At 40.3% G+C, this 15,294-nt stretch overlaps 1 protein-coding gene across 1 annotated transcript in view; it reads left to right on the forward strand.

Moving 5' to 3' along the window:
- The first annotated feature begins 492 nt into the window (after positions 1 to 492).
- The window catches only part of LOC122791513 (proline-rich extensin-like protein EPR1), a 28,928-nt gene continuing 14,126 nt past the window's right edge, over positions 493 to 15,294 (forward strand). Inside the window, exon 1 of the mRNA XM_044059256.1 lies at positions 493 to 546. Coding sequence (XP_043915191.1) covers positions 493 to 546 — 54 coding nt within the window. The remainder of the gene's footprint in view (positions 547 to 15,294) is intronic.

The raw sequence follows: 15,294 nt of genomic DNA on the forward strand, positions 1-15,294 counted from the left end.
TTCATGTGACATATGACCTGTGCAATCCAATCAATAAACAAACAAATGTGTTAGGTGTAAAATATAATGACTGCAATATGTACAATATGGTGGTTGCAAACGTGTGCACACCCTTAAAATGATACTTTGTTGAAGCATCTTTTAAGTGACTTACAGCATTCACTCTTCTTGTGAAGGTGTCTATCAGCATGGCACATCTTGGCTTAGCATTATTTGGCCACTTTTCCGTGCAAAGATCACCTAACTCTGTCAGATTGCAAGGGCAGCTCATGTGCAAAGCCCTCATTAAGTCACACTGGGGTTTTTCTATCTGGTGTAGGTCTAAGTTCTGGGTGGGCCAATCCATAGTGAAAAAAAGAGCCAGCACTCCATGACACAGGTGATAGTTATTTTATTTCAGACTTCAAGACAGCAAAAAAACATAACCGTACACCAACATGGTTGTACCGGTTTCAGCAAAGCCTTCATCAGCAACCAAACATGATGTAGAAAATGAAGACAAAACTTAACATGCTGTCTTCCAACTTATACAAAATTGATGCTCAGGTAAGAGCTGCCCTCTCCAAAGCAAAAAACACAGCATCAATGGGACCGGATGGTCTCCCGGGCTGCTTCCTACATGAACTCCAAGAAGAGCTAAACCCAAACATAAAACTACTGTTCCGTCTCAGCCTTACTACAGGATATGTACACAAAGAGTGGTGTACAGCAACAGTGATCCTGCTCCACAAAGGTGGTGTCTCAACGGATCCTGGAAACTATCGCCCCATAAGCCTGACTAGCTTGGTCTGCAAAGCTATGGAAAGGATCATCATGGACCTCATAAATAAAGATATTGGGGACCTACAGACACTGGATCCTACCCAGTTCGGCTTTGTTAAGGGCAGATCCTGCCTCTTAAACCTGGGGCGATTTCTTTGAAACAGTGACCAAGGCCATTGATGAGGGGAAGGTGGCCCACACAGCCTACCTGGACCTCGCAAAAGCCTTTGATACAATACCCCACTCGGGCATTATAGATAAGCTCACCAGCTTAAATATAAACCCCTATGTCACTAGATGGGTTGCAAACTGGCTCAAGGACAGAACCCACATGGTTAGAATTGCTGGAGCCATGTCAGACTCCAAACCAGTTACAAGTGGCATCCCACAAGGCTCAGTCCTGGGACCTCGCTTGTTCGGTATATATTTCTCGGAGGTACAGGCCAACACGGAAGGACTGTGGCTGACCAAGTTCGCAGATGACTGCAAACTGGGCACCATAATCGACTCTCCAGCCGACACAAGCATCCTCCAAAAGGGCCTCATAGAAACAGACAACTGGTGCCAGAGCCATGGCCTCAAGCTAAACGCCAAAAGTGTATAGTCATCCCTTTGGCAAAACAAAGTGCCCACAAATTACCACATAGGTGGTAATCCATTAAGTACAGAAGAAGTAATTAGGGACCTGGGGACCCAAGTTGATAGCAATCTCTCATTTGACAACCACGTGGCCAAAGTGGTTAGAAAAACATTTTATATAGCCCACCTAATCATGAAGGGATTCACATCTAGATCAGGGGAGGTCATCGTGCCTCTTTACTCATCCCTCATCAGGCCCATAACTGAGTACAATGCCCTTTTGGGATGTACCTTACCAGACACCTGCAGCAACTGAAAAGACCCCAAAAGTACCTCACCAAGAGGATCAAAGGGCTCAAACAGATGCCATATGCTGCCCGGTTAAAGAAACTCCAGCTCTACTCAGTGGCATACCGCCTGCTCAGAGGCTGATCTGCCTGATGTATAAAGCCATGTCCAACCTGGAATTAATGGACATGCTGCACCTCAGAAAATCCAAATCCCATCAAGCTACATGCTCGAGAGACTTGAACCTCAGCACTGAAATAAATAGGACATGCTGGAGGGACAGATTCATAACCCAGAGGCTCCCTTCACTCTGGAATAAAATCCCAGTCCAGGTTAGGCAGAGTCCCTCATTGACTCTCTTCAGGAGGAATCTTGATGAGCAGATGGGAGATCATAGGTTTACCCCGGGTATCACTTCTGTGTCACTGTTAGACAGAGGCACAGTATACTAACCTCAAAAAAGGGCATAGCAAAATTCATTTAAAATGGTTGGCGAAAGCCAAACCCACTCTGGCTAGGCTTATAAATGCCCTATGGCAGATAGCCTAGTATGAACCTATGAAAATGAAGACAAAACTTAACATGCTGTCTTCCAACTTGTACAAAATTCGTATGGAATGCATGGAGCGCCCTCTAGTGCATCAATTAATAATGCACTAGTTAAACCAAAAAAGAAAGAGAAAAAAACACACTGGAAACAACACACTTAGAAGTTAGCGCTTCCGTTTACTTGAATGTTGTAAACTTCTTCAGACAATCAAAATTCAATTCACAAACTTTAAATACAATTAAAATAGTGATGTCATCAATTGAAAAAACAACCCACCTCATTTTAAAAAAACAATTAACAAGCATAATGAAGCATAATATAAAATGCAATAAATAGTACTAGATAGCATGAAAATTCCATTCACTGTCATAAAAAAGCACACAATGTATGCCTAATGAGAAAAATCTCTCATCTTATTAAAGCTTTTAGTTTTAAAATACTTTTGATGGAAATAACATCATTGAGCCCTGGTGGGGTTGCAGCATTCAATTTTAGTTACCACAACACTTCTTTCTCCTCTAGTTTTAAACAAATAGGGCCACCCTTACCACTATCTGAAACTTTATCAATTATTAATAACTGAAATTCATGTCCTGGAAAGCTAAGCACATGTCTAGCTAATGCATTGTTAATATTATTCCTCCTAATAGCATAACAATGCTCATAAATTCTATTTTTCAGGGATCTATCCGTTTTGCCCACATAAAAAGAAGACCATTGGGAACATAACCCTAAATAAACTACACCTCTGGTGTTACAATTGAATTTGTCATTGATGTAAATTTGAATTTTACCAACTGTTAATGAACTAGTCACTTTGATGTATTTACACCAAGTGCAGTTCTCACATTTGTACATACCACAGTGTGGTTTATGGCAGTAAGGTTTACTATGTTCTAATATACTTTTCAAATTCATTCCCCTCCTGAAAGTAATCCGGGGGTATTCGGTGATATATTTGTTGACACTTTGATCTTCAGACAAAAAACACCAGTTTTTACAAAAAATAGATTTTAGCAAATCAGCATCTGAGGAAAATGTAGTGATGAAATTCAAACTAATCAACCCATCAGTCCTCCCATGTGTATATGACAGGGTCAGCCCATGTTGGACAGTTTTGAGACAAAGCCAAAGAGGCACAATTACATCAGTTTGGACATGTGCTGCAGAGGGATGCTGAATGTATTGGGAAAAGGACGGTAAGGATGAAGCTGCCAGATAAGAGGAGAAGAGGAAGGCCTCAGATAAGGTTCCATGATGTGGTGAGAGAAGACATGCAGGTGGTTGGTGTGACAGAGCAGGATGCAGAGGACAGGTAGAAATGGCAACAGATGATCCACTGTGGTGACCCCTAATGGGAACAGCCAGAAGAAAAACAAGGAAATGTTGTAATGTCAGTTTTCACAGATCTGCCAATGATTTGCCAGACATAACACAACTGTATGAGAAAATGACTACAAGTATGAGGCACACATATGGTCAGTGTGCATAACACTGGACAGTTTAATAGTATGAGCTCAGTATATCACATGCAGTTTAACACACACATGTGCAACAGTACTTTACTATGCAAATACCATGTACAGGTCTCTCACATTTCTGAGACAACCAAGTATATCATAGTTGTATTCACAAGTAAGATATGGATATGTACGACATCCCAGTAGCTGGCCTAGCATTGTCACAGTCAGTATTGTTCAACACACACCGCAGTAGTAGTCATATGTGAGCCATCCTTTCCTGGGGTGACTCAGGGGCCTGACCTATGATCTATGTCACTGCAGACAAACCCAGATGCTATGGCCATAGGTTCTGCTGAGCAATATATCAGTACAGCAAGTCTTGTTGAGACATATATGTTACAGTTCCTATTTCCCATTCTTACATACCCTTACTGCAGTCCATTACATGCTTACTTGTTTGACATACCTGTTTGTTTTATTCATCTGTAGGTGGTTATGTCCTGCTTCGTTTTTATTTTTATTTTTGCTGTCTCTATCGCTTCTCTCTCTCAAGGATGTAGGGTGTACATCTGTTTTGCATAGGCAGCAGCTTGCTTTTTGTAGGTAATGCTCATGAGCAGCTGATGGCCTGTGCACCAATTGATGTCCCCCACTTGATAATTGCATGCAGGACAGCTGTGTTGTTATTCATATAGCCAATGGCATGACAACACACTCCTATCATTGAGTATATCAAGTGAGCATTGGCCCTTTTCCTTGCCAGTGAGGAGAACTTCATGGAGATGTGTCAACAACAGCATCACAGAGAGTATTTGGAAATACCTCTTACAACCAAAACTGTGGATACAGGCCAACAGAATGGGGGAGAATGTTCCAGACATAGGAACAGAATGTAAGTATTGCTGTTATACATTTGGATTAATGCTAGTCTAACAGGGTTTGTGTGGACATGGAGTTCCTGGGTGATTTTAACTCTGACAGTGTTATGTGTTTGACATAACTTTCACTTGTAGGGCTATCCACAGAATGGCCAGGATTAGGACTCCTATGTTTGGTGTGTTCCTCAGACATTTCTTGTCTTTGGAAAATTAGTAGCTACTCTGGGGGTTGCAGTCAGTAACTGCTAACATCCATTTGTGTTTCTGACCTCATATCCCTCTACAGTGGAGGCTGGTGACTTCAAATCAAAGGGGGGCTTCAGGAGACAGCTGAATGGGTGGGGCCAATGGGAAGGGGTGTGACCAACTAAAAAAGAGTGGAGCTATGCTCAAAACCACAACAACTGGAACTTTAATTAAATATGCTGCCCTGGGTGTCAAATCGTCATTATGAGAGTCCAATCAAGACAAAATGAAGTGTAGAAGAAAAAAAATATTTGAATGCATTGGCTACATCATGACAGCTTACTTAATATCTAGATGGAAACAAAAAGGTTATGAGGCATGAAAAAATAAATTATTTTTTTAAATACATTACTGGAATACCAGTCAAAATCAAGTATAAAAAAGAAACAAGCAGCACTCAACCCAAACCACTTCTCCTTGCACTGCAGTTCTAATTACAATTTATATTCAGCTTTATAAAAGTACCAAGTAATATGCTGAAAGTAGCAATCTCTGTGATACCCCCACTTGTAAAAATGTTTCTTATCCAAAAAAGACCTGCTGCCTGACAACTATCTTCTTGTTTCATTGGAAAAACATGATCAAAGTAAAAAATGAACAGCAAACAAGAAACAAGCTCAAGATAAATTGCTTAAAGGATTACTGCACACGTTATGGACCACACATGATAGATTGGCATTCTGTTTAGTTTATGGGTAAAGCCTGCAAAGATGAATGTTAGTCTCCAACAAATATAACGAGCTTCTGAAAATATTGTAATCCTGTCCTTTATTACAAATACTGTCATATGCATGTCAATATCTAAGGCTTATACGTTATCTAGTTATGTAAATATTCTCTGCATGGCAACAAGGCTTTCAGTGTTGGTAATTCTTCAACATTATGCTTATTAAAGCTTACTTGCATCTTACAATCTCAGACAAATCATTAAAGCATTGTTACTTAAACACAGAGCAACAGGACACTGCAACAGCATGCATTTTCTGAATAATAAGAAGCATAAATCAACAGTATAAAAATATGACAGAAAACCAGAACATTCTGCAAAATCAAAGAATGATGAAAAGCCACTGTAGTACTTGTGTCTACCTTGGATGGGAGAATACTCTGCATACTTACACTGCATAAATGCTCCTTGCCTTGCTTGGACACACCCAGAGTCACGGGGAGTGGGACACAACAAGTATAGTTTCATAGTAGTTTCATAGTATAGTACTAGGCTATCTGCCCTGGGGCATTTGTAAGCCTAGCCATAGTGATGTGGCTTTTGCCACCCCATGAAATGGTACAAAAATGTACAGAATAAATCTAGAATACTGTGCCTCTGTCTAGTAGTGACACAGTGAAGGTCCCCTTATATAATAGAATTAGTTTACTGTGCCCCTGTCTAGCAGTGACACAGATGTGACCCCTGGGGTAAACTTACGATCTCCCATCCACTCATCAAGATCTCTCTTGAAGAGAGTCAGTGAGGGGCTCTGCCTAATACGAACTGGGATCCTGTTCCAGAGCATGGGAAGCCTCTGGGTTATGAATCTATCCCTCCAGCATGTCCTATTCATACTTGTGCCGAGGTTTAAGTCTTTAGCTCTCGTGGTCCTGATGGATTTGGATTTTTTGAGGTGGAGCATGTCCATCAGATCCTGATTGGACATGGCCTTGTACGTCAGGCAGAGATCACCTCTGAGCAGTCGGTATGCTACTGAATAGAGCTGAAGTTTCTTTAGTCTGGCAGAATAAGACACATGTTGGAGACCCTTGATCCTTTTGGTGAGGTACTTTTGTGGTCTCTCCAGCTGTTGCAAGTGCCGGGTGAGGTACATACCAAATGGGGCATTGTACTCAATCATGGGTCTGATGAGGGAGGAATATAGGGGTACAATGACATCCTTGGATCTGGATGTGAAACCTTCATGATGAGGTGTGCAAGGTAGAATGTTTTTCTAACCACTTTGGCAACGTGGGTGTCAAATGAGAGGTCGCTGTCTACTTGGGTCCCTAGGTCTCTGATTACTTTTTCCATATTCAGTGGGTTGCTCTCTATGTGATAATTTGTGGGTACTTTGTTTTTCCAAAGGGATGACTATACATTTTTGGCATTTAGTTTAAGGCCGTGACTACGGCACCAGTTGTCCATTTCAGTGAGGCCTTTTTGTAGGATGTGTGTATCTGCTGGTGTATCGACTATGGCCTAGTTTGCAGTCATCTGCGAACTTTGTCAGCCACAGCCCTCCCATGTTTGCTTTAACATCTGAGAAATAAATGCCAAACAAGAGGGGTCCCAGGACAGATCCCTGTGGGACACCACTTGTGACTGGCTTTGAGTCTGACATTGCTCCAGCGATTTTAACTTTATGGGTTCTGTCCTTTAGCCAGTTTGCAACCCATCTAGTGACATAAGGGTTTACTTTTAAGCTGTTTAGCTTATCTATGATGCCTGAGTGGGGTATTGTGTTGAAGGCCTTAGCCAAGTCCAGGTATGCTGTATGGACTGCTTTGCCCTCATCAATGGCTCTAGTGACTGTTTCGAAAAAGTCAACCAGGTTTAAAAAGCAGGATCTGCCCTTTACAAAGCCGAACTGGGTGGGGTCAAGCATCTGTAGGTCTCCTATGTCTCCATTTATGAGTTCCATAATGATTCTTTCCATAGCTTTGCAGACCAGGCTAGTCAAGCTTATGGGGCGGTAGTTTCCAGGGTCTGTAGAGGCACCCCCTTGTGGAGTGGGACCACTGTTGCTGTACGCCAGTGTTCAGGTACATATCCTGAAGTAAGGCTAAGGTTAAATAGCATTTTTATGTGAGGGTTGAGCTCCTCTTGGAATTCACGTAACACGCACCCCGGGATACCGTCAGGTTCCATTGATGCTGTGTTTTTTGCTTTGTTTAGGGCAGTTCTCACTTGGACATCTGAGATGACAGGGAGATTACATTCAGCTGGGATAAGTATTTCTTCTTTTGGGGGTGAAGGTGGTGAGAAATTTGCACTGAACCTGTCAGCCAGAATGTTAGCAATATCTGTGGGTTCAGTTGTATTTTTTTGTTGTTGTGAACCAACTCTGAGCATATCTGAGGGTTTCCGCCCAGGTTGCTAACATAGCTGAAGAAGGCTTTGTGGTTATCTTTAGTGTCCTTAGCGATTTTTCTCTCAAAGTTTGCCTTGGATGTTTTTATGAGAGAATGTAGTTTTATGCTAATGTTAATCAGAGATGTCTTCCCTTCATGGGATTTCGCTCTGACGTGCAGTAGCTTCCTTCTTTTGTTATACAATTTGTTTATGGCTGAGGTCCACCAGACAGGATGCTTACATTTGGTGGAGAGGGATTTGGATTTGTTTGGGATTGCATGATCCATGCATCCTTGGAGATGTCCATAGAAAGCATTTGTGAAGGATTCGGCATTGTGGGATGTGGTATCCACTGGCACAGTGGGCTTAAAGGATACCATCTCAGTCTTAAGAAGAGTGATGTCTGCTTTTGAGAAGTTTTTCACTGTGGTCTTTTGTGCTGGGGGTGGAGGTGGGATATGTATATCCAGGGTGATTAGTTTGTGGTCAGATCTCACTAGTGAGGGGTATACTTCCAGTGTGGAGCATTTTGTCCCCATGTTTGTGATGATCAGGTCTAGTATATTATCTGCCCTAGTGGGAGAGGTGACTAGTTGTTCCAGTGCATTTGAATTTATGAATTCCAGGAACCTTTGGGCTAGGGTATTAGGGCTAGAATAATGTACCCAATCTATGTTTGGGTAGTTGAAGTCTCCCAGTATGATGGTATTTTGTGATGCATTCATATCCTCCAATGTCTTCAGGAAGGCTGAGTGGGGTTCTTGAGATTGAGAGGGTGGTCTGTAACATGCTACCAGTTGTATAGCAGTTTTGCCTATGGTTAGTTGCACCTGTATGGTCTCTGATGCTTCATGTGTTGCTACTAACCTGGAGGTGTGGGTGTCCTTTATGAATATGGACACTCCCCCCTACCTTTGTGGTTCGGCCCGGGTTTTGGGGCAGAAAAGCATGATACGAGGTATAGCCTGGTAGCACTGGGGTGCTCTCAGGAGCCTTGAACCAGGTTTCAGTTACTGCACAGACGTCGATGTTCTCCATGCTGAGGAGTGCATCAAGTGCCTGCATCTTGAGATTTAGACTTCTGGCATTGAGCAGCATTACCCTTAGTTTTTCCATTTTGTTTTCTAAGGAGGTGGGTTTGTCTTTTGAGCCTTGCCTAAAAAAGGCACTATGGGGGTGGCAAAAGCCTTAGCCAATATCCAGAAGCCCAGTGGTGACAGGTGCAAGCCATCCCTTGCGAAGCAGCGTGGCTTGTCCAACATATCATCCCAGGCAGACAGACAGACATTGGATCCCCTTAGAATGACACCAGTACTTGAGCCAATTGTTAAAGCTGATCATCTTGTCTTTGTATTGTGGTATCATTCTTGGTGAGGGCAAGATGCTGCTCAGGGTCAGGGTCATACCAGCCTGGGCTACATAATCGGAGAGCTCCTCTATGTCTCTTTTCATGTAGTCCAGGGAGGTACATCTGAGGTCATTCACACCAGCATGGACAATGATGGAGTCATATTTGTACTTGCTTTGGAGTGACCTGAGTGCGTGTGTTATGTGGCGGATCCTAGCTCCTGATAGACAGTTCACAGTCACCTTCTCCTTGTTCAGCCTGGTCAGTGGGACATCAGTGTGTCTGACTATGGAGTCTATTACTAGTGTATCAGGCAAGGTGTTTGGCCTTAAGGGCTGCGATTGGTCGACACACTGATTTATTGAAGTATGTCACAATTTGAAATGTCTCTGGCTGACGGTGATGGCCCTGACACTTTAGTCATACCTCTCAACCTCAGAGCAAGAAATCTGGATAAAGTCATACACAGAAGTGGGACAAAGGCCCAAAAATAAGGACAATTTTTAAATATTGCTCTTATAAACTTAGAAAGATAATAGAATAGTAGCAGGTCTTGCATTAGTATGAATTTTCTGAAGGGTATGAAATCTGAAACGCAAATGTTTGTCATTATTTTCTAACTTAAATCTTTAATGATTTCCCACTTATTTGCCAGAAAACCACAATTTTATGAAAAACAGACTCAAAATCTCATGCAAAAATATAAAATTGCCACGCAATACAACTTGGAACCTGTCAAAGAGTGGACACTTTTTTAATATTACTACTGTTATCTTGAGCAGCTGACAAAAATAAGAGAATCTACATGCATTTCTGAAACAAAGTAATCTATTACACTGATCATTGCAGTTATTTATAATTGTAAACTCTCCACGGTTTCTTCCAAAATTGCCATTTTGCGGAGGGATTATTAGGGGGAGAGCATCATTTTGAACCAAAATTGGGGCCAGTTGAGAGGTTTGGATTCCTAATTCTATAAAGCAATTTATTTGCATGTACCTCTCAACCTCTTAATGCAGGAAAGCTGGACAAGGCCAAACATATTGGAGGAACATACAAACAGTACTAAAATTGCTCTTGTATAAACTTAGACAGTTGATAGAATAACAGGTCTTGCTTTAGCATGCATTTTTCTAAAGGTTATGAAGTCTGAAACCCAATGTCTCTTACTATTTAGTGACTTCATTCCTAAATGATTTGCCAGAAAACCACAAATTTTATGAGGAACAGATCAAAAATAAGAAGCTAAAATCTATTAATTCTGCAAATATCTGGACAGTTGAGAGGTGTAGTTCAGCCAGGGCTTTCTTTGAGTTTGCCACCCTTCCCCCCTCACAAAATCATGGTCGAATGGAGCCTCCCCCTGCAGCCATTCCAATGTCCCATTATTTGGCTATTTCACCCCATTTATCATAAACACTGTAATGTGCATACTGCTTAACTTCTGCAATTATTTGGATTTCATTTGAAAGTTTTATTTTGCATTTTACAGCACAAATACTAATAGACATCTGCTAAACAAAGCAATGCAGTCTCACAATGAAAATAGACTTAACATTAAAACTTCTCTGCCCTTGAAACTCACATTCATTGAAAGAGCATTGAAACCCACATTCAAAGAAAATACATTTTGCCGGTGGCAGAAGATTAACTTTGGGCTGTTTTGCACATGAAACATACATGTGTTCTTTGATACACCTTGCTGGTTGTATTAAATTATATTCCTTGTATAATACTGTACAGTTGTTAGAGGGCATTTTAAATTTATTATTTTGAACATTTTTCCAGTAAACAATGAAACAAAATGCATGCACAAATAATAACAAAACTGCCCAGTTCAGAACATTTCCATCATAAAAGTCTACTCAAACATCTACAATCCACCAGTATCAGTAAATATGCACAATCTCTGAAGAAATAAAAGTCATCCAAATAATTCCACATTAATGAGATCTGTAACAAATGAAGAGGTTGCTGCTAGCAAACAACTTTATATTTCATTGTGTCATCTACAAATAAAGTGCCTGTTGCCCTTGAAGAATAAATTGCCTATGCTACATTCAAAAAATGATAAGCTAACAATATTGCAATAGGGAATGGATGGCAAACTTATAACACATTTATAGTTACTATGTATCTTTGCCAAAAAGGACTGCAGCAACTACCCCCTTTACAACATAGTACAGTATCAGCAATGCATCTACATACTGTGGGAGTAGAACCCTTAGCCTTCTGCATTAAAAGCAAGTACACTACCTGTTGTGCTATTAACAATGCAAGCAGACTCAGCATAAGCCGCACTAAACTTCTCTTCCCCTGCAGCTCTCACCTCCTTTTAAAATCTACTCAACACTCAGCTGTATCTCTCTCAACCTTGCAGCACAGGAAATCTGGAAAAAGCCACAATTTATTGGGGGGGACAAAAGCCTAAAAACCAGGGACACATTTTAAACATTACTTGTATAATCTTGGAAAGTTGCTAGAATAAAATGCTATGTTACCACCATACATTTCATTCCCAGGTCTTGAACCCAGAACCCTGTGCAAAATAGTCAGAGCAACGTACCACTATGCCAAATCAGCTGTTTTGTGAAAGAAAGGAAGGAAGACTAAAACTTAAATGGCTACAATTTAGTGAATTCAGTTCTCACCATAGCTGTCAATCTCTTAGAACAAAACACATGAACAAAGCCAATCATGGGGGAATACAGCCCCAAACATATTCAGTGAATTCAGTTCTTACCATTACTCCCAACCTTAGCACAAAAACATGGACAAAGCTAATAATGGAGGAATACAGTCCCAAAAATAGGGACAAATTTCAAATATCCATCTTATAAACTTAGAAAACATCTAGAATAAAAGGTTTTGTGTTACCATGTACTTTATGAAGAATCTGAAGTCTGAAATTCAAATGCCTGTCATTTTAATTTATTTAACATTTGTTAACCAGGAAAGTCCGACTTGGAACAAAAGCCAATTTTCAGCAGAGGCCCAGGGAGAAATACTCCAAACATGCCTTTGTAACATGGGAGGACACCAGAGCACCCAGAGGAAACCCACACAAACACAGAGAGGACATGCAGACTCCGCACAGAAGGCACGCCAGCCAAGAATCAGAAAAGAGAACCTCTAGCTGTGAGGCAACAATGCTAGCACTGCACCATCAACTATTTAATGAATTAAAATCCCAGAATCCACAGATTTTATGAGGAGCAGAAAATAAAAATATAGAGCAAACATCAGGCTTTTGCTACCTGCACCCAAGGTACAGGGTTCAAGCCTGAGGTATTCTCTAATCGCCACCAGGTATCCCGAGTTCTCTCTAGCCACCAGTATATATCATCTGGGGCATCACACACATACTCGAAATAAAAAAAGTATGTCTTTAAAATTAGATGTACTTCTTGTTTCCTTGGATGTCTGGTCTTATTAGAAAAATGCCTGTGTATGCATACTGCAGAATCAGTTGATATAAGCTTAGTTGCGATAATTTGACATAAACTATAGTAGGACATCAAATATCCGTCCCATGGTTTCCAACTAAATTTTAAATATATATGTGTGTGTGTGTGTGTGTATATATATATATATATATATATATATATATATATGTGTGTGTGTGTGTGTGTGTGTGTGTGCATGTATTAATATTCATTTTGAAGAATTACACCCGCACACCTCGAGCAAATAATTTCCAAATTTAACATACATGTAATTTATGGTTTTAGAGTTCTACATGTTGCATTTCATTCAACAGTAGTTTTTTTTTATTCAAGTAAAAGTACAGACACATTCACTCACTTTGTTTCTTTCTTCTTTTCTGGACAAGCTAAATGAAAAAATATATATATAATTAATTTGGCGATCTCTCTCTTTTTATCTACTGTGTGACAGTGGTTGCTATTTCCCTTCATGATCAGTTTATATATGGTTACACAAACAAGTTATTATTCTCCACTTTCCACACATACAGCTGTGAAACAAATGCCTCACTCAATATTACAATACTCATTGTATTTCCTTTTAGTGTGTGATCCTTTCAGCAGTCATTCTGACTTATTACAAAACACTGGTTGGTTTCCTACACATGCCTTGGCCATTGACTCACTTCTTCCCTTTTAACAGTACATTGTAGGGAGCTCTGCTGACTCCTATAACATTTAGTCATTTATAAGGCATGCTATATAATTTTTTACAGGTGCGACCCCAAGACAGCTGGTCTGCTTTTCTCCTTTTAAGGGAGACACACAGTTCTGATGAGTGAGCACTTAACTCCTGTCACCTTTATATGCATTCACACACACACACACACACATACACACACACACTGTGCATGCTTTGGTGCACATACAAATGCAGTCACTGCACCTCTCCTTTGCGATATCCGTGCACACTAGTTGCTCACTAGTATAATAAATTCTAAACAAAAAGCAGAAGTATTACAGGATGCTAGATCACCCTACAATGTGTCCTTTAAGTAGGGTTACCACTTGTCTCTTTTTGCAAGTGACAGTCCCTCTTCAGGCAGTTGTGCTGTGCAAAAAAAAAACTAAAAAAATGTCAAATGTTCTGAGATTTTAGGACAACAAATATTTATTTTCTTTAAACGTTGCATGAAAATTTACTTTGTATCTGAAACACTGAAATGTCATAGGAAATAGAGTAAGCAACTCAAATGCTACAAGAGTAAGATTTTGTTTTGGCAAACAGAAAAGTCTTACCTTTTGCACTGGATGTGGATATGTTTTGCCATGCAAAATCTCACATTTCTACAAAAAATATCCCATTTAGGGTAATTGAAAAGCTGGTAACCCTGCCGACAAACGCAACTTTTCAACTTGGAAACAAAACGCATACATTAGTTAAAAAATTTCTCCTCATATCAAGAGAATATTTCAGACTGAGGGAAAAAAGGGTAACAAGTAAAGAAAATGTGTCCAGAAAATGCAAACTTTCCTCCAAAATGGAGACAGTTTGGAGAGTCTACTCTAGTCAGTGCTAAATTTAATCAAAGTGCATTGCTCAGTTTAACACTGGGTACCACTTAATAGTAAATAAAAAAGTATGTTTTTTTTTTAGTATTATATAAACTTTTATATAAACTTGAAAATGACAAAAAAATGATTGTATTCTTAATCGGAAGAAAATTGCTTATATAATCTCGAAGAGTACATGTTTAATAACTTCTTTGGAGATAGTACTGCATAAATGTATGAAGAAGGGTGGTACAGTTCTTGTTTGTTCTTGAAGGAAGCCAGCTTGTGTTTACCTGTACTTAAGACACAGATTATAATGCAAATAAGGGGGTGTATCACATTGCATTTGTAGACCCATTTAAGTACAACAGTTATAAACTATCACAGACATACCTCAAACTTACATAAATCTAACACATCAAAGCTCAGATATGCTTCAGGAATTGTGTTAACTTGGGTCAGCCCGAGAATAGTGACTGTTACAGAAGTCACCTTTGCATTTTGTGTGTGTGTGTGTGTGTGTGTGTGTGTGTGTGTGTGTGTGTGTGTGTGTGTGTGTGTGTGTGTGTGTGTGTGTGTGTGTGTGTGTGTGTGTGTGTGTGTGTGTGTGTGACTAAATAATTCTTCCGTGGAATATTTTCTTATGCCTAACAAAATAAAATGAGACCTACCAAAGAAATATTTAACTCACAAAGTTTAGAGAAGTACAATAAAAACAGATTTACTCAAAATTACTGTCATAATGGCAATTTAGCATTAAACCAAAAAGACCGGAGGGCAAAATCCAGGCATGCACTCTATTCTGGATTCACATTATCCTTGCTTACATCTGGCACAGCACCCCCCACCCCAAAACACACACACACACACATACACACACACACACACATATACACACACACACACACACACACACACACACACACACACACACACACACACACTCCTACCTGCACAATCCTTCCATTGCTTGTCCACCAGTCCTTTGAGCCCGCGATGAGAAGTCGTTCCTGTCCCGTGACAGCAAGCTGCTACCCAGCCTGCAGATGTTGCAGTCCGATCCCTTTCCAGTCTATGCCGCTGTAACTGCATAGACTTCTGGGATCTCTGCCCTTGAAATGGTGTCTTCCTAATCCG

This window comes from Protopterus annectens, chromosome 17.part0 (genome assembly GCF_019279795.1).
Source record: "Protopterus annectens isolate FY-2018-M chromosome 17.part0, PAN1.0, whole genome shotgun sequence".
In the NCBI taxonomy this organism is placed as follows: Eukaryota; Metazoa; Chordata; order Ceratodontiformes; family Protopteridae; genus Protopterus; species Protopterus annectens.